Source organism: Cervus canadensis, chromosome 31 (genome assembly GCF_019320065.1).
Source record: "Cervus canadensis isolate Bull #8, Minnesota chromosome 31, ASM1932006v1, whole genome shotgun sequence".
Classification (NCBI taxonomy): domain Eukaryota; kingdom Metazoa; phylum Chordata; class Mammalia; order Artiodactyla; family Cervidae; genus Cervus; species Cervus canadensis.
In genome coordinates, this window is record NC_057416.1 from 1424322 (window position 1) to 1444233 (window position 19912).

The 19912-nt window shown below is 53.7% G+C and overlaps 2 protein-coding genes across 6 annotated transcripts in view; both read left to right on the plus strand.

Moving 5' to 3' along the window:
• The first annotated feature begins 171 nt into the window (after positions 1-171).
• On the plus strand, positions 172-12811 carry LOC122432307. 2 transcript variants are annotated; one of them, XM_043454127.1, is made up of 3 exons: positions 172-182; positions 3500-3501; positions 5072-12811. In XM_043454127.1, the coding sequence occupies exon 3, from the start codon at positions 10901-10903 to the stop codon at positions 11867-11869; it is 969 nt and encodes a 322-aa protein (XP_043310062.1). In that variant the 5' UTR covers positions 172-182; positions 3500-3501; positions 5072-10900; the 3' UTR covers positions 11870-12811. The 2 variants fall into 2 exon arrangements, with proteins under 2 accessions (XP_043310062.1, XP_043310063.1); XM_043454128.1 differs by lacking the exon at positions 3500-3501 and having other exon boundaries at positions 7330-12811.
• The window catches only part of ARHGEF10 (Rho guanine nucleotide exchange factor 10), a 59058-nt gene continuing 42028 nt past the window's right edge, over positions 2883-19912 (plus strand). For all 4 annotated transcript variants that reach the window (XM_043454121.1, XM_043454126.1, XM_043454122.1 and 1 more), the window contains exons 1-4: positions 2883-3001; positions 14074-14224; positions 17910-18158; positions 18725-18991. In XM_043454121.1, the coding sequence (XP_043310056.1) occupies positions 14188-14224; positions 17910-18158; positions 18725-18991 (553 nt within the window). In that variant the 5' untranslated portion in view covers positions 2883-3001; positions 14074-14187. The remainder of the gene's footprint in view (positions 3002-14073; positions 14225-17909; positions 18159-18724; positions 18992-19912) is intronic.

The window sequence follows — 19912 nt, forward strand, 5'->3', positions numbered from 1 at the left end:
GCATATAATAGCCAAAGGCAGAATTGCAATGGAAATTCTCATCTTTCATCCTCTTCCACAAAAGGGCTTACAGAAAACGGTTATGTATCTGAAGAACACTAGCCCAGATAGGACTGGAGGCCTGAGTTAGAGCTTGTTCTGCCCCAGCACCCCACCCCGCCCCCTGGGGCATGCTCTTCCCAGTGACCCTGAGCTTAGGGGTTAATAGGGCCGTTGTGGAGATGGGGCGCTTCATTCCATGCTTCTAGTTACAGTGCTGCTACTGTATTGTCCCCATTGATCTGAAATAACATGATTTCTGAGTGAAAAATGATGACAATGGCAGCCTCTTGAACTTCCTTAAGTTTTTAAAAATGAACTTGTGAGCCATCTATTAGAAACAGTGGTTCAATATGTTTTCTTGCTCCTGAAAATTATGACCTAGTGAGCATCTACTCTTCCTGGACATCACAGTGTTCTCTGTGTGGTTCTCCCTTTCAAGTTTCTTATCTATGATGTGGACACTATTAATCACATTTTCTAGAGGATGAGAGGGAAGTTCAGAGACTTGTGTAATTCACACAGGATTTTACTAGTGTTACAGACCAAAAGAGGATCCCCAAATCCTTTGTTTCATCCATGCACAGTATAACTTCTTTCTTATTTCTGCCCCACTAGATCAGAAAACACATATCAGGATCTTCTTGTTGGGTAGTGAACTAGCGCTAATTCACTTGGGCTTTCTATCTCTGTCCACCATGGTTACTAGGAAAATTGGGTAAGAGATCTTTGAATAAGCTATTCAAAGAGTCCTAGGAAAAGAGACCCAAAATAATTTTTCCAATAACATTAAAGTCACTGAGAGGAAGTATCTTTTTTTTTTTTCATTTATTTTTATTAGTTGGAGGCTAATTACTTTACAATATTGTAGTGGTTTTTGCCATACATTGACATGAATCAGCCATGGATTTGCATGTGTTCCCCATCCCGATCCCCCCTCCTGCCTCCCTCTCCATCCCATCCCTCTGTGTCTTCCCAGTGCACCAGCCCTGAGCACTTGTCTCATTCATCGCAGCACTGTTTATAATTGCCAGGACATGGAAGCAACCTCGATGCCCATCAGCAGACGAATGGATAAGGAAGCTATGGTACATATACACCATGGAATATTACTCAGCCATTAAAAAGGAAGTATCTTTTTCAATTGATTCAGGCTCTAGTATCTTTCCAGAGTGCTCTAAAACAGCTCAATTTTTCCCATAAAATTAGTAATCTCTAATAATACAGATTGCTAAAATATTACCTTGTGCACGTGTGTGTGTGTGTGCTAAGTTGCTTCAGTCAAGTCCGACCCTTTGAGACCCTGTGGACTGAAGCCCACCAGGCTCCTCTGTCCATGGGCTTCTCCAGGCAAGACTACTGAAGTGGGTGGCCATGTCCTCCTCTAGGGATCTTTGAGACCCAAGGATTGAAACCACATCTCTTATATCTCCTGCTTTGGCAGGTGGATTCTTTACCACTAGCACCACCTGGGAGACCCCAAAATAATACCTTACCTACTACTATTTCTCCCCAATCATTGTATTCTTTATATGGTAGCTGTGAGTTACATGAGCTACAATTTGCAGGGAAAGAACTTTTACAGAGCATGGTGGCTTTAGAGTCATTTGATGTTTAAATTAGCTTTGTGACATTTAATTATATTATTGTCTCCCTTCTACAAATCTAGTGGATGGCACCCTAGATCTTTATGATGCCTGGAATTTCTAAAATTCTGAATTAAATTACTTCTATGATTGAGAGGTTTGGACAGGAGTCACACAGGGTGTGACTCACTATTTAGTGTTGACCAGGTAACAGGCAACATTCTATAACTGTCATTTTGGTTTGTATTCTTCTCTGGCATTTTGTCCTACAGCAGAAATTACAGCAATAATATGCTTCCTTTTTAAAATTATAAAACGAAGAAATGCCCCTTGCAAATAATTCCAACAACACATTAGGGAATTCTTTTTCATCCTAAGGCGCATTTGTGAGGAACCAAGCATATATGCAGATTTTCACCTCAAATGAGCTCACAGTAGGATGCTTTTTAGGCTCAGACCCTAAAGATTCTGCCTGCAAAGCAAGACATCGGGGTTCGGTCCATGGGTCGGGAAGATCCCCCTAGAGAAGGGAATGGCTACCCACTCCAGTATTCTTGCCTGGGAAATCTCACGGACAGAGGAGCCTGGGGGGCTACAGCCCACGGGGTCGCAAAGAGTTTGACACGACTGAGTGGCTCACAGTTTCCCTTAGGCCCGGTTAGCACTGTCCATTCAAAGGGTGACACCGCAGGGTTACCCTCTGCCTCTTAAGTCATTACTTTTTGGCTCTTACAGGGTAGTGAATTCTAACCCATGTTCACCGGTAAAGTGAAGGTGAATATGAGAACTTTTTAGTAAAAGGCAAGCTTTAAAAACTGCCTCGGAAATGTGAGAAGTCTTTGCTTTTCCAAACCTCCAAGACTTGGCGGGTCTGAGGCAGCTGACCTCCCGAGGAGCCAGGAACGCCCCTGCAGGCAGGGCCAGCCAGCAAAGGGAAGGGGTGGAAGCTCTGGGGAAAGGGAGGGGGTGGGGGAGCTGGGGGAGAGATAGGCCGGAGGACCCTGCCCACGCGTGCCTTGCCCGAGGGCTCTGTGGGGAGAGACGAGGGTCCGAAGGTCCGGGGGTCCGGGAAGCCTGCGCGCCCGGCGCCGGGAGACCACGCGTGCGCAGCCGAGCCGGGCGTTGGGCAGAAGGAGGGGGCGCGCGGCCACGTGGCTCCGCAGGAATGCGCGGGCGCGGGGGCGGGGCAAGACCGAGGAACGGGCAGGCGCAGCAGCCAATGGGCTCCCGGCGCTGCGAAATTAGGCCAATCACGGCGTTCGGGCGGGCCGACCTCCCTGTGGGCGGGGCCAGGGCGCATCCCAGGGCGGCGGACTCGGGGCTGGGAGAGGGGTCGTCGGAGGGACGGCGGGCTGGGGTCCAGTCCCGGCTGCAGGGTGAGTGCGGGTCGGGGAGGACTGGGTCCCGTGGCTTGAGTGCGGGCGGGGGCGGGGGGCGGCTGGGGTTCTGCGGGATGAGAGCGGGCGGGGGTGGGGTGGGGGTCCTTGAAGGGCGCCGCCCGCAAGCCCACCTATCGCGGAGCTTCGGAGTTTCCTTTTTAACTTGGGAAGCTTCCCTTCTGCCCAGTTCCCTCGAACTGGCGGATCCCACCACACCTTGCAGTCCGAGCTGCCCGCCCACCCCAGATTTTGGGGGACGGTGCGAGGGCCGCTCGGGGCGCACGCCGCCCCGGGCGTGGACAGTGCAGGTGGCGGAGCTGAGGCCCTGGAAACGCCCCACTTATCGCGAGTCCCGGGATAACGGCAACGGATCGAGACCCACCAGCCGTCAGGAGATGCAGGAGGCACCCCGGGCCCGGCCTGGGGTCTGGATGAACCGGGCCCCAGTGAAGTCCCTTGAGGAGTGGCCAGTTGGGGTGTTTAGGTCAGCAACAGTCGTTTGTATTTTCCTATAAAGGCAAAAGTCCTTGGCCCACTTTGCTGCTGCTGCTAAGTCGCTTCAGTCGTGTCCGATTCTGTGCGACCCCATAGACGGCAGCCCACCATGCTCCTCAGTCCCTGGGATTCTCCAGGCAAGAATACTGGAGTGGGTTGCCATTTCCTTCTCCTTGGCCCACGTTAGGGTGAAGGTAATTGCTACTTTAGAAACCCCGCCTCCCGTCTCGCATGGCTGGGAGACAAACAGGTGCGCTGCCAGCCGGGACAGGTGACTCCTCATCCCTACCTGACCACACTTCCCCTCTGGAAGACCATCAGTTTGAAGGTAGAAATCTGAGTAAATGTTTCAGCTTTTAACAGGATGTGAACATTCTGAGAAAGCAGCAGACATACTTGGTGCAATGTAATATTTACATTTCAATTACTGGGGGTGAAAATTCTTATGAACTCAAACTGCAGTGGATTTTTAGCTTTTCTTTGGTTGAGCCACAAAGTCAAAATAAAGTAGCTGCCAATGTCCTGGATCTTATGCAAGAGTTACTTAATAGTAACTTAATAGTAACAAGAGTTCCAGGTAGAACATTGCAAGGAATAACTTTTTTACTGTTCGTCGCTTAAAATATGTATTTTGAACATGTTTTCAAGGAAATAACCTTTTTAATAAAGGAAAAATGAGATATACTCTGTGTAATATTAATATATTGATATAATGTATCCCTTAAGCTCTCACCATGTTTACTTGATTGGCCCTGGGGTATGGTTTGGTTAAGTGACTTCATCTGCAGCCCAATATTTCAATTATTGAAATATCAATAATTTCAGATATGCAGATGGCACCACCCTTATGGCAGAAAGCAAGAGGAACTAAAGAGCCTCTTGATGAAAGTTGAAAGAAGAGAGTGAAAAAGCTGACTTAAAACTCAGCAATCAGAAAAGTAAGATCATGGCATCTGGTCCCATCACTTCATGGCAAATAGATGGGGAAACAATGGAAACAGTGACAGACTTTATTTTTGGGGGCTCCAAAATCACTACAGATGGCGGCTGCAGCCATGAAATTAAAAGACACTTACTCCTTGGTAAAAAAGCTATGACCAACCTAGACAGCATATTAAAAAGCAGAGACATTACTTTGCTGACAAATCTCTGTGTAGTCAAAGCTGTGGTTTTCCAGTAGTCATGTATGGATGTGACAGTCAGACCATAAAGAAGGCTGAGTACCAAAGAATTGATGCTTTTGAACTGTGGTGTTGGAGAAGACTTTTGAGAGTCCCTTGGACTGCAAGGAGATCCAACCAGTCTATCCTAAAGGAGATCAGTCCTGGGGGTTCATTGGAAGGACTAATGTTGAAGCTGAAGGTCCAGTCCTTTGGCCACTTGATGCAAAGAACTGACTCATTGGAAAAGAACCTGATGCTGGGAAAGATTGAAGGCAGAAGGAGAAGGGGATGACAGGGGATGAGATGGTTGGATGGCATCACCAACTCAATGGACATGAATTTGAGCCAACTCCAGGAGATGGTGAAGGACAGGGAAGCCTGGCATGCTGCAATCCATGGGGTTGCAAAGAGTTGGACATGACTTAGTGACTGTTGTTACAACAACAACAGCATCTGCAGTTAGGTGGCTGTGTGGCTGTTCATAGTCAGGTGTAGACTCCCATGGTTTCCTGAAATAATTGATGAGTATCCCTCTCTCTCTCTCGGGCCAGGTATTATCAAAGCAGTTATAGACATTTAGGGATGAGGTAAAATCCAGAGTTATTAAAAATAACTTTTTTAATCTATTACAGTCAAGCTTGACTTTGTTTTACTGAATTTGTCTTCTTGATATTTTGATGTGCTGCGTGTTCTCTGATGTTTTTCTGGTGAGGTTAGAAGGTTAGAAACTTCTCTTTGGAGATTCTTGGAGATTGAGGTCTTCTGGTGGCATTCGGACCCTGGGCTGAGTTCTGGAAATGCTCACCCGACCCTGGAAGAGTCACGTCCCCCGTAGAACCTCAGTTTACTCACTTAGGAAATTGCTGAAAGGCAAGTTGTGGAAATGTATTATAAACCAAGAATGTTCTGCATGAGAGCAAAATGAAAATGCCGTGAGTGTGGCTGTGTCACTATAAATTAAAGACCCATATCGGATAGTACAGTATTCTTATTGCATGAGGCGTGATAGAAAGGCTGCAATGAAATCCAGATCTTGAGGTACTCCGGCCATGTTGGTGTTTGTTTCACATGTTACTCATAGCTTGCCCGGGTAGAGAGGGAGTGGAGTGAAACGAGACAGGAGGGGATCACAGGCATTAAACATTTATGGGGCAGGACTATGGCTCCCTCAGTTATGCCTGCTGGAAATGTAGTTTGGGAAGTTGTGGGGCTTAGCAGTACAGAGGGGCATCGGATCTGGGGGTGTGGGGCGGGGCCAGCAGTGGGAGCTCGGGCCCTTCTCTGACCATGATGGCTGTGAGAGTGAGGCTCAGGAGAGCTGGCACGGGACCCCTGACCCGCCACCAGCACCGCGCCCCTCCAGGACACACCCCTCACTGGGGCTCCTTCCCAGCTCAGACTTCAGAGAGCCAGGCCTTGAAGTTGGTTTTTGCTTCTTTACATCTTTGTGTCTTTGTGTGCCTTTTCAAAACTTTGATTATAATAATGACCAGTCACAGGCCCTGCTGTTATTCTTTCATTTCCTGTTCTTCTTTATGTCGGGAAAGTAATGTGTACCTGCTAGTAGAGAGTGCTTTCTGTGAGTTGTTGATGTTTTATGGTTCCATTAAGCAATGTTCAAAAGATTTTTTAAAAGATTTTTTGGAGTTTTTGTTTTAGGTTTAGTGTTTCTCTTCCAGGAGCCACTTTCTGATACTAGAAATTGCTTTTTAAAGTAAGTGTGGTGTCAGAGGTTGCTGCAACCTCCCGGTGCCCTTGTGAAAGGGAGTGGGGACGAGGCCCGCGGGGGCGAGGGGAGACCTCAGTGCTCCTAGGAGGATGGCTGAGCCAGCCTTCCCCAGGGGGCCACTGGCCGGTGGCCCAGGTAAGGCTCCAAGACCTTGACTCGGTGAGTCGCTTGGGACTCCTGAACTGGGCATTTTATGAAGAAAACAAAAGGAATCAGTGAGGGTGCCCAAACAGTCTGCACACTGGTACCTATGCGAAGCCAAGGCCTTCTCCACGCGCGAGGAGGTCGGGGTCCTGGGGGCGGGGGCTTTGCTTCCTGGACTGAGGCTTCGCTCTTGATTCTTGGGTTGGAGACGGGCAGTTTGCGGGGAACCAGTACCTGACAAGTGGACATCTTTTTTTGTTGTTGTTGTTGAAAGAAAGCATTGTGGACCTTTAGGCTTCAAAGTCAAACAGATGTGAACTTTGAACTTGAGTCATTTCTCATCTGTGTGGAGACCAGGATCTGACCGTACAGGACAGGCTGAGGAGTTTTAATAGAAGTGCGCCGTGCACACACACACGCAGTATTTTATTCTGTTATTCACGTTCTTTCTCTGAAGGGGTCTTGGTGGTGACTGACTTGGAGGAGCTTGAGAGTGTTGAGCTGAAATGGTCGGAGCAGAGGTCCATGTCTGTCTCCACTGGGGCTGGAAGTCCTTGGTGGGTGTTATTGTTCAGTTGCAAGATTGTGTCCAACTGTTTGCGACCCCATGGACTGTAGCCCACCAGACTCCTCTGTCCATGGGATTCTCTAGGCCAGAATACTGGAGTGGGTTGCCATTCCCTCCTCCAGGGGATCTTCCTGACCCAGGGATTAAACCTGGGTCTCTTGCACTGCAGGCGGGTTCTTTACCCGCTGAGCCACGGGGGAAGCCCAGGAAGCCTTGGACCCAGGAGGGTGTCGGGGTTTCCAGCGCAGGGAGTCAGGAGGGTGCTCTGCCCCTCGGGCCGGCTCTGCCTTGCTTCAGCAGTGGCATGCAAGGGCTTGGAAGTGCAGGCATTTGCCTAGCGGTGGGGATGGGACGCCTATGTGGGCCATTGTAGAAACAGCCCAGGATTTCCAGAGTTAGACGTGATCCCAAGTCAGGAGCCAGAATCTGCTTCTGGGTGAGGAGTGCTGAGCTCTGATGGAAGGAATTCGGCGTGTCTCTTCAGTCCCTGTGTGTGCAGGTCTGAGCCTGGCCGAGATGCTGGGAGGCCAAGCGTGGGGCTGGAGCTCAGGATGGTGCGGCCGTCAGCTCCCTCTGGGGGACGTGGCCTTGGCCCCTGGCCCCAGCGGCCTGCTCGCTGTGAAACTGATAAGACATCAATGCACGCTTTGTTCTCAAGCCCTGGACTGGGCAGTGGCCAGTGGGCAGCCCTGGTTCTGTCCATCAGAGAAGCTGAATTGGATGTTGCTTGCGTGGCTGGGGACTCAGCCTGCGGGCCCTTCTCCCAGACAGTGCCAGGGCCAAGCCTTGTGTCAGAGTTCTTGTCCCGGGGGGCATGGATTTGGTCACTTTTCTTTTGGAACTAAAAATCAGACCCGAGGATAGAGTCCCGCCTCGGGTCCAGAACTGATCAGGGCCTGGTGGAAACCCGCTGGACCTGCCGCTGGCCTCTGTTCTGGAAAAGCATTTAGACACACGCTGCTCCTGGTGATTTAATAGGAAGGAATGAAAGGTTCAGCGTTTGCCAGATGGCAGGAGTGTTTAGGGTGTGAATCACAGGTAGTTGAGGGGGAGAGATTATTTTCAAGGTGTGCGTCCCTGCATCCCGTCTGGGCCGACAGGAGGGCAGGGGACCCTGGCGCCCATCTCCCCTGTGTGTGGGCGGGGGTGGGGACCCCGGGGAGGCCAGGTGGCTGAGGGCATCCTGGGCTTCACAGCAAGGTGCTCCCCTGGCACCCCCGCGGTCTGCAGGGTGGTCCGAGTCGGTGTCGGGTGGGTGGGCATCCATAGGGAGGGACCAGGTGGGGCCAGGCCTCCCTACACCGGGCCGGGCCACTGCCTGGACACGTGATGAAAGGCTCCAGTCTCGGGGGACAGTGGCTTCGCCTGCGTCTGCCTGATGTATGCACACATGTACGCAGCGCCCTTCCTGCTCTGCATGAGGAGTTACTTGCATTTCCCATAAATAAGGGTGCACTTATGCTGCAGCGTGACCCCTCAGGCAGGGCCCACAGGCGGGCAGCAGGTGCCCGTGTAAGGAAGGCGGGGGCTTGGGTGTCAGCCCAGGGTTTCCCCGAATTCCTTCTTCCCAAGGCGGGATGCCGTGTCTGTCAGGGTGACTTTTGAGAGCTGGAATTTACTTTATGCAAGAAATTGCTGGGCGTGTGGGTCCCGAGAGGAGGGGCGGGTGAGGGTGCGTCTCCGGCCTCCTCCCCGTCTCCCTGCTCCCCTCCTCCCAGACGTGGCCAAGTAAAGGCAGAATTAACTTTGTCCTTGGTGAGTTCTGAAAGGAAGGGGTCGTGTGTCTAGATGGTTCTGAGAGGAGGCTCTCCGGCTGGACTGCGTGGTCTTGGACACCCGTGTTTGTGCCTGGAGGCAGGTGGGCTTCAGGAGCTCATAGAGGGGACGTTTGGGCTGCAAGTCTGGACTATATGTGGGGCAGGGCCCGCTGGGTCTGGGGCACCCCGTGTCCAGTCCCGTGCAGGCCCTGGTTTAGGGGATTGAGGGGAGGTGAGCCGGACAAGGAAGGGTGGGGAGCATCGCCCAGGGCCGCCCCGCCCTCGGTGTGTCTGAAAGCAGTCCCCGCCTCAGCTACGGATATGGGCTCTGACCCTCATTTGGAGGCCCTGCTGAATAGTCAATGCATTTCCACGCCTGCAAACCTGCAGATGCCGGCCTGGGCGGAGCCGGAGCCGCACGGGTTGGTTCCTGTGGTCCTGCGTGTCACGGCCTGGGGCCTGTAGGGACCGTGTCTGGGGAGGCTCCGGTGACTCCCCGGGGAAGGAGCACACCGTGGGGTAGAGCTGTCACCCCCCCATGTCAACAGGATTGGCAGAGCTCTGTCCTGGAGCCTGTGCCCTGAGGGGCCGGGCAGACATGGAGATGGCGTCAGCGCTCCTGTGGGGGCCAGGGCGGCCAGCGGGGCTCCATTTCCTGACTTTCGGCCAAACTTGTGTCCCTCCCACTTCCCCCCCTGCTGTCTGGCCCCTGTTCCTCAGCGGTGTCCCCAGCCTGGCAGTGTCCACCTCTCCTGTCCCTGCCTGCCTGTCTGGTTCCCTGGCTGTCACCAGCCCCGCCCAGGACGGGCTTCCCAAGGAAGGGGTATGTCCCTTCCTGCTGGTGGAGCAGAGAGCAGGCGGGGAGGGGGAGGGGGAGACACAGAGACAGAGACGGGGCCAGGGACACAGAGATGGGGCCAGAGACATAGAGACACAGAGACGGGGCCAGAGACACAGAGACGGGGCCAGAGACACCGAGATACAAGGACAGAGAGAGGGGGAGACGTGGAGAGATACAGAGACACACAGCAGGGAGGGAGGACGGAGCTCAGTCTGCAGGGTGAGTGGATTTGGACCTGGGAGTGTGCAGAGGAAGTTGGTTTGTAAGGATTTGAGGCCAGGGCAGCAGAGCCAGGAGGCGCGGGTGTGGCCGGCAGGGTGTGGGCTGCGGTTCCGGTGAGGGCCCCTCCCACAAGTTCTCAGGGGTCGATCCCCAGGGCGAAGAACCCTTTGGAAAAGACTGAACATTTGCCGATTGGCTGCTGTCTAACAGTCTTTGCCGCATGGAATAAGTTGCTTCTATTCACTCTTTTTTCTTTTTTGGTGGGGGGGGGGTGAGTGGACTCAGGCCCCATGGATGGCCTCAGTCTGATGTGAGCAGAGAAACAGGTGACCCAGGACACACCGCAGCGGGGCCTTGTGGGTGCTTGGCACCCCGTGCCCTCCGAGGTCAGATTCGATGGTCACCAAGTAGATGTACCCCGGCAGCTGCATTCCCAGCCTGGCTTATGGGAAGAGCTGCTTTTCCTTCTTTCCCCTTCCTCTCTCCACTCTCCTTCCTTCCTTCATTCTTGTTTCTGTGAGCATCACGTTTACTTAAAAATCTATGAAACCATTCAGTGAAAAGGCTTTGTGTTTGGTTTGCTGTGGAGTTTGACTTAACTTAGAGTTAAGTTCATGGAGCCTTCCCAACAAGACATGTGAGCTTTTCATTCTTCCCTCCTGGATTTCCGCGTGGAGGTAGATAGAGCCTTTCTCCCGTGAGCTCACTGGGAAGTTTGTGGTTTTAGACAGAGAAGGGCCCAGCGGCCGTGAGCCATCTGGGTTCCGTGTCCCAGAGTCCCCAGGCCCTGTCCCCGGGCTTGAGGTGCATTGGCTCCCACTCACGGCTGATGTCCAGCGCTTGTGAGGGACCCTGGGTCCCCCGACAGTCTGCAGCACAGTCTGCGGTGGGTGGACTCTGGGGGGTCCGAGCTGGGTGGGTCAGGCACAGGCTCGGCCTATAATCTGTGCCCCACCTCGTGTGACTGGGCAGCACCGATGCCCGGGGGTGAGTGCCGTCTGCCTCCAGCCCCGCGGCCGCTGACGGGGGCGTCCCTTCATCTCGGTTCACAGCGGGGACGCCGGGGCCCCGGGCCAGAGGGGAGCCCCGAACAGGGTCTCCCCAGACAGGCTTCGCGTCCTGGCTCTGGCCCCAGGAACTTGTGCTGTTTCTCTGCAGGGATGACCTTGGTGGCGACTGCATCCCCTTCCTCACTCTCTGGACCCCGAGTCCCCGGGGGAAATACCCGCGGGAGAGGCAGCAGGTCCCAGACCCTCGGGGCGTCCACGGTGCTCTCCCTGCAGATCTGCAGAGACGGCCCAGCTGCTGGAAACCTCGCTGGAGCAAAGACTCAGGCTATTTCCATGAAATGTGAGGAAAAAAATCTAGTGACGGGGCACTTCCATAGCTGCCCAGGCTCTGGAGCAGAGTCCTGGCCACACCTCGGGCCCACCCCATGCGCTGCCCGTCTCTCCAGGTGGCCACTTAGGCCGCACGTGCCGTCTTTTGTTGGAAACCACAGCCCTAAACTGGAGAAGGACAGTAATAATCCCCAGGGCCTGGCAGCCCAGACCGGTATTACCTCCTGCCGTTCGTCCGCTGGGGCTTGGGGGACTTGTGAGAAAGTCAGGCTTGTCCTCCATTTCTGGGTTGGTTGTGGGCCAAGCGGGCTCCACGCTGTCCCTGAAAACACTGTCTACAAACCCAGCGGGCAGCCAGGAGGCAGCAGGCACCGGCCGGAGGCAGCAGGGCGGCCAGAGAAGGTGGGAGGAGACCCGGCTCTCGCCCGCCCAGTGTCGGGGAGCGAGCTTCCTGGGGCAGTGCCTGCATGGAGCGGAGCAGGGAACACGGGCACCCAGGCCCCCAAACCCAGAAGCAGGCCCTGTGTGCGGGCATTTCCTGAACAGTCTCCTTCTCAGGAAGGTGCTTGCCCGCCGATGCTGGTTTTGGAGGTAAACAGCCCCTGAGTATCATGATCTTCTGAAATCCATACACGTCACACACACAGACCAGGGCACCGGGGCTGGTCCCAGTGCCAGCTCTGCCCCGGGGACGAGCCCTGGGCATCCTCTCGTCTGCAGCAGGAAGACTAGGATGGCTACGCGGTGCATCTCGGCGTCCTGGGAGCTCAGCAGGTGAGCGGTGGTTGTTCAGTAGGATCAGGCTCCAGAGTAAGAGAAACACTGGCATGTTCTTTTGTTTTGTCCCGTGTTAGGAATGGAAAAAGAGAAGTAACTTTGGCTCTCTCTTATGCATTGTAAGTAGGACAAATAGCATTAATGAGGTTTGTACAGTGTGGTTTAAGATGAGTAAGTGATGAGGTAGAGAAACCCGAAGAATCTGTAACACTTGGAAAACCCCAAGGTCTGGTGCGCCTGTGCGTCTGGCTTCTCTGGGTGAGCCTGGCCGTGGGCCAGTGGTGTCTGCTTGATGGACGATGGGGCTAGGGTCCCACAGAGGGGTGTGTGGGGGCTGCTCTGCCCTGATGCCAGCCCCAGGGCCCTGGGTGGGTCCTCAGACTGCCCTGGACTCGGCTGCTTTGCACTGGGAGAGTGAGGCAGTGTCTCCACCCCAACCTATGGTGAAGGTGTGAAGTGATACGGCAGCCCCTATCACCCCGGGAGCCCTGAGAACATCAGGTTCTTCTTTCCTCGATTCCTTCCAGGCATTTTTAAATTTCTTCTTGGGAGATGATACATCAGCAGACATCACCCCCTTCTGTGTTCTCCTGACTGCGAGTCCTCCTGGCCTTCCTCCTGTTCCCTCCTTGCAGCTTCCTGGGCCTCTGTGTGCATGTATGTGTGTGTGCATGCACACACTTCTGTGTGCACGTGTGCACGCACACGAGTATGTAATGTGTACACACACCTCTTTGGGCATATGTGTGATCACACACATGTATGTTCACACACCGCTGTGCATGTGTGAGCACATGTATATGCATGTGCATGCACACCTCTGTGCACATGTGCGAGCACACATGTATGTGATGCGTGCACACAGCTCTGTGTGCATGCATGTGAGCACGTGTATATGTATGTGTGCACACCTCTGCACATGTGCAAGCACACATGTGCGTAATGTGTGCACACACCTCTGTGCACATGTGCGAGCACACATATATGTATGTGTACACAGCTCTGCACGTGTGTGAGCACATGTCTATGTATGTGGGCACACACCTCTGTGTGAATGTGTGCAAATACACCTCTGCACATGTGTGCGATCACACATATATGTATGTGCACACATCTCTGTGCACGTGTGAGCACGTGTATGTATGTGCGCACACACCTCTGTGCCCGTGTGCTACCCTGCTGTGACTATGCAGACCAGGATGTGGCAGGTGTGGGCTGAGGGTCTGGTGACTTTATATGGAAGCAGTGGTTTTACATTCACTGTCGGAAGCCAGTGTCTGCTCGTGGGTTGAGGGTGAAAGGCTCAGGTCATCTGCTAACTGTCCCAGCTCCTCCAGGCCTCGAGTCCCCTGACCCCTGTGGTCTGCCCGTGTGAGTCTTGGCTTGGAGACCGAACTCGGTCCATCTTCCAGAGGGTGTCTCTGTGTGGCACCTGTGGGGGCCCTCCCTGGGCCTCGTCCGGGACCTCGAGAACCAGGAAAGTGCGTCTGTCAAGTTTATCTTCCCGTAATGGTTCTGGTGGAGTCCAGGCAGGTGTCTGGGGTGTCAACACCATAAACAGTATCCTTGGCTCACAGGATGCTCCTCGGGAGCGTGGGACCAGACCTCCCATGCCTGCCTGGTGTGGCTCACGTCTCAGACCCCTCGTGAGGAAACAGGAAGGCAGGAAATAGAAAGAGGATGAAGCAGGACCTGGGATCCAGCCCAGGCCCGCGGGCTCACCGACGCGCTCGCTTCAAAGCTAGCCTCCTCCTCAGTCCTCAGAAATTAACCCTTCACCCCAAACTGGTAAAGATTTAGTTGAAGGAAGAAGAAGAATACTTGGGCTTTCGTGTCCACACACGTGTGAGGTTCAGCAGGGACTTGGCATACGGGCAGGGAGGGGTCCGGCCAGTGCCTTCTGCGTGTGGTTCCAGGTGCCGTCAAGACGCCAGGGGTCTCTTCTCCGCCTCGCTTTGCCCTGAGTGTTACTCCCGGGAGGTTACGGTCCTCACTGCAGCCGCCAATGAACTCCCGCCTTTTCCTCCCCTCAGGCTGTCTGCGGACACCCAGTGGCACGAGGAGCACCGCCCCCCGGCCCTGACCGCCGAGCCTCCTCCCTGCGGCCCCGCGTGCCCTGAAGCCCAGAGCACGGTGGCTGTGGCAGCATGGATCAGCTGGGCCCACCGGCTCCCGCCAGGGAAGGTAACAGGCTGCGCGCGGGCGGCGGGGCAGGTGGGCGGGTGGGCACGTGCGGGCCCTCTTCCAGGCGTGGTCCACCTGGGGGGCTTCCCTGGGGAGCCTGGAAGGCGGTGCGGACGTAGGACGCCGGGCGTGCAGGCTGCTGACCCGTGCCGTCTCCTGGGGCTGGTGGCTGCTTCCTGGCTGGCCGCCGTGGTTGAGACCAGGGTTGAAACATGTTGGCGCCACATCTTAACACGATGGTACTCTAATCCTTACATGACTTTCTGGGTAATTAACATCTGTAACAGATAGCAATGGGGCTAACAGACTGGCTGTGCTGTGCGGCATGCGGGGTCTAGTTCCCTGACCAGGGATCACACCTCCACCTCCTGCATGGGCAGCATGGAGTCTGAGCCACTGGGCCACCAGGGAAGTCCCCTTCTTGATGATTCAGTGATACTTCAGGTATGATTTGCCCCATTCTGTAAGTGACATTGTTCTCCTAAAAATTTCCTTGAATGTGAAGAGGGAGCTAGAAATCATCGAGGTCATGCTTCCCTCACCACTACGACACTTGTATTTTGATCAGGTTTCTGTCTTTTCATTCATATTTCTTTTCTACATGATAGCAACTGTTGAATATCCATTGTTAAAACTGTTGACTGTACATTTTTACATCATGCTTAAGACTTTGTTATTTTCCATGTCAGTCCAAGGCTCTCCCATTGTCATTTCCAGTGGTGGCATAGCGTTCTGTATGTAGTGTCATTACGTATTCAGGTGGGAAAGCTCCATCCATGTCCAGCTATTACCTGCCATCAGTGACCTGGGCCTTCTCTAGAAGCTTCCTAGGCGCCAAGTCAAATCGCCCGGATGAAGCAGGATTTGGGAGGAAGTCGTGTGGCAGAGAAGTGTGTGGCTTTGAGGGTTTCCCAAACAGCTGCTCGGGTTTGAACATCATCCTCAGGACACACGAGCTGATGACTGAGAACATGTGTGCGTCTCTCCTGGCATCAGTTTCCCTCCTCCTTGGGATGACAGAACTGGAGTAGCCCTGACCTCAGGAGGTAATATTCCTAAAACTCTTAGAGGTGGGGCCCCTGGAGGCGCTCAGAGAGTCAAATTAGAAGATGCAAGTCTCAGATGCAAACACTATTACAAGGTGGTCCAGGTTGTCTCAGGATGCAGATCTCAACATTTATTGATTATAAATGCTTTTGAACTGTGGTGCTACAGGAGACTTTGAGAGTCCCTTGGACAGCAAGATAAAACCAGTCCATCCTAAAGGAAATCAACCCTGAATACTCATTGGAAGGACTGATGCTGAACCTGAAGCTCCAATACTCTGGGCAGCCGATGTGAAGAGCTGACTTAAAAAGACCCTGATGCTGGGAAAGATAGAAGGCAGAAGAAGGGGCCGACAGAGGATGAGATGGTTGGATGGCATCACTGACACAGGGGACATGAATTTGAGCAAACTCTGGGAGATAATGAAGGATAGGGAAGCCTGGCGTGCTGCAGTCCATGGGGTCGCAAAGAGTTGGACACAACTTAGGGACTGAACAGCAACAATAAGCCACCAGAAACTAAAACCTTTCTGTAATTAGTAACAAAAAAAAGAGAGTCCTGGCAGGGAAAGGAAGTCATCAGTGTCGCCGTATCGATGCTGATTCAGGACAGTCCTAGTCCACTGCCTGATGATGTGCAGTGAGCTCACCCAGAGGCAAGGACAGCGGGTAGTGTCCAGCAGGGGAGGGGCCTGGCCTTCGGGGGTGTGTGGCTTTGTTCTGGGGACCCTGCTGCCCCCAGGGACCTGCTCCCAGCTGTGACACGCAGAGCCTGGAGGCGGCGGGGCACCTCCTGTGAATAGCTCCTTGTTGGTGGGTCTGTTTGCAGCCTGGTCCTTCTTAAAGATCTTCTTCTTTATAACAGTAAAAAGAATTAAAAACAAATAACCTTCATCTGAAACAGGAGAAACATCATATGTTGGGTTAAGCTTGCAGATTTAATCAGCTATGGTCTGAGAATCCAGGAACAATATACATAGCTTTGATCTCTGGCCTTAAAAATGACTGTTCTTTTAGTCTTTTCCCTTAATGTGTTAATTTGTGACAAGCCTTTAAAAACCACTAATGGGTCAGCAGTGCTGGGGTTAGCTGCTCAGAGGAGGGACAGCCTACCCTCCCGCTGGGAGCACTGCGGGGGGTGGGGACCACAGCCAGCGCAGCCTGACTCCCAGGGCTCCCAGTCATTGTGTGGACTGACTGCTGCATTCATCCCGTCCTCGCCTGCCAGGAGCCTGCCAGGAGCTGCAGGCAGCCGGGATGGATGGGCTGGGCCTGATTGATTTCTCCTCCCCGTTTCTCCCTGCTGCTGCCTGCCTGCCTCCTTGCCTTTTTTTTTTTTTGCTAAATCATTAAGCACTCAGTTTATTCACTGAAATAAAGTGGTGAACACGTCTTAGAGCAAGAAATCTCTTCAACAGAAAAATAAAATTTTCCAGAACATTTTCCAAGTACAGTTGTCATCATTTCCTTAAATTCACACTTGCCAAATAATCGTGACAGGGACATCGTGCCAGTTAAATACCCTGACAAAGGTGATGGTTCGACTCAGCAACGTCATGGATCACGCTGGGCAGTGTGGAGGGTCAGGACAGCGCCAGTCAGAACCACGTGCTGGCATTTTGTCTGCCTTCTCGTTTGGGATCACACCGTACAGCTGCTGGGCTTCGAGAATTAGATCAAGCACACCTAAAATCAAATTGATGAAGACTGTTACAAAGAGAAGAGTTTTATAATTTATTGAACTACATAGGCTCTAAGATAACCTGGGAGGGGTCAGAATAAAACCTGAAGTGTGGGACCTGAGACTCAGGGTCTCCCGTGACCCCTTCACTCATTTCTTTTTAGAACAAAGTATTTGGAAGTGCAATTTATTTAGTATTTTTATACTTAATATATAGAAAACTCAGGTAGACACAGATGACTTTAATGCCATTTCACATTTTACATTTTCACATTTTCCAGCATATACTTTTTTTTTTTTCCTTAAAAAAATTTTAAAGACCTTCTAGTGATCTGAGATTACAGCAGATACAGTGTTCTGGTCCTTTAGATTCAGCTGACTTTTTATTTTCTTGAGGGATCTCATTGTTTGTAAGTCATGTAAAAACTCTTGTACCAGCAAATCCTTGCATCTCTTGTCTTTCCCTTCAAAAGAGCATAACCCAGCTGACACAGGTAACTCACAGCTTTACCCTGGAGATGGTGTGCACACCTGGCAGATGCACGGAACAGGCGAAGTCGTTGCACTGGTCGCATAGGGACCGCTGAAGTGAAGGCTGCTCCTTGCCTGGTGGCTTACTTAGTGTTACTCCAAGTTGATTTTTACTCATGCGGTTCTAAGACCAGACTCTAAAACGTAGCAGGGACTTTTTCTCTTCCTTTGTGTCTCTCCTGCTTTTTCTTCCCAGCCTGTGAGTTGAGGGTCCTTCCGAGAGGAAACCCAGATGTATACCCCAAGCCTGATGGCACCGAGTTTTCCCAGTAGAAAGGTGGGGCCCCCGGGGGGGGCACTGTCACACCTCCAGGGCCCACCTGGGTGCCCACTGCTTGCTGCCTGCCAGCCGTGTGTTCAGGGGAGAGGACGTCGTTCTCCTGGTGTTAAATACTAACAGTGTGATTTACGTGACCTTAACCTTCAGAGAATGAAGTCAAGTATGACAGTAATAACAACGAGGAGGAGGAGGGGGAGCAGCTCGATCTGGACAGCGGAGATGAAGCGCCAGAGGCCGACAGGCAGGCTCCGGGCTCCACCGAGGCAGGGGACGCTGGGGCAGACGCTCCTGCCAGCGACACCGCCGCTGCCGCCGCCGCCGGGGGACCTTGTGCATCCTCCAGCCACCACCCAGGGACCAGCCAGCCCACCTGCGGGTTGAACTGTCTGGGGGAAGGTAGGGTGCAGGAGTCCAAAATCTATCATGTGTCTGATGTGCTGTGAACAGAAATTACTTGATTCAAGTTTGACTGAGGTTCTCTTCTTTGTTCTATTTTCTGTGGTTTTCAATCTTGTCCATCTTCTTTTCTGTTTATGTTCTGGAGGAAACAGGTACTTTTTTTCCTAATAAAAATGGCCTCATCATAGTTTGTCACTATGTACATGTATTATTTCAAAATAATGCTATTTGATATGAAACATACAAGTTTAATTTGTGTTTTAAAGTTTGGAGGTGGAGTTGGTCACTTTTATTCACTGATCGATGGTCTGGTTGGTACCTTCACCACCTCTCCATGTGGTTAATGATTCCCCACTTCTGGCAGCGTCTAAGCTACTCGCCTCAGTGGAGGAGCTGCCCTGGGCTCAGCTGGGCTGTGTGCTCCTGGTCCCCAAGGTCGCGCTCACCCCTCGGGTGCCCCAAAGCACGGTGCTCCCAGGCCTGGGGCCTCCCGGGCCAGCAGGGCACGTTGGCCAAGTCCTGCATGGCCAGGCATGTCTACCACGGTCTCCTTTCATCCTCAGGATGTGAAAAAGGACCGGGAGCGGAACCACCGAAACCCGGGGTCCTGTCGAGAGTCAACCCCTACTCCGTCATCGACATCACGCCCCTGCAGGAAGACCAGCCGCCGCCCCCAGACCTGGATGCCGAGGGGGAGGGCGGGGGCCCACACGTGCCCAGCGGGTACTGCGTGCCAGTGCCGTGCGGCTACGCCGTGCCCTGCAGCCTGCCGCTGCTGCTGCCAGCCTACAGCAGCCCCGTGCTGCCTGCCCCGCCCGCCGAGCCCGCAGGTAGGGGGCCCCGAGGCTGCGCCCCCGCCTCCTTCTCTCAGAGGCCCACATCATGTGTGTCTGTGCCCCCGTGCCGTCCCTTCATGGGCGGCCGGCTCTCTGCTGTCAGACTGTCCAGCGGGAGCCCCGGTTCATGGAACCAGGGAGTGCAGGTTGGCATCCGGGAGAACCAGGAGGCTCATTGAGGAGCAGCCGCACGGCAGGCGGGTGCAGGGAGACTGAGCCTGTGACGGGGCTGTCGGGGGCCCGGGTCCCCACGGGTCCCAGGTCTGTGAGGCTGTCCCGAGGCACAGCGGCACCTCTGCTTAGCGGGAAGGAGCCGGCAGGTAGCTTTGAGGACGGGGCTCCCGAAGCCAGTGTCTGTCATCTCTGTAGACGCCCCTTGGCTGTGTTGCTTCAGCCTCAGCTGGTTGTGCAGGGCTTGGGTTTTCAGGTTTAGAGGGAGACTCTGTGTCTCCCCCAGAGTCACATGTTGAGACCTGGCCCCTGAGGTGACGGTGTCAGGAGGTGACGCAGTTCTGAGGGTGCAGCCCCGCACGTAGGTTTAGTGCCCGATGACACACCCCGCCGAGTCCCCAGCTCTCCCCTCACTGGAGGGCATGGCGGGAAGACCGTTTGCAAGCCGGAAGGGGCCCAAGCAGACGCCGGTGCCTTGACCTTGGACGTCCAGGCTTCAGGCTGTCGTCTGTGAGCCCTCAGGCCGTGGGGTTCTGTGGGGGCAGCGCCCCGCTGTCCCGGCCGAGGCTCTCGGGCAGCGGCTGCGTCTCCCCCGGCGCCCCCCCAAGTCACGCGTCCGGCTTGGAGCACAGCGGGTTCTGTCCAGGACGGGCCAGTGCCGGCCTCTCTGCTGAGCTGTCCCCCTCTCACCGGGTCTGTTTCCCTGTTCCGTGCCAGGACACGCGTGAGGACCACCCCGGGCTG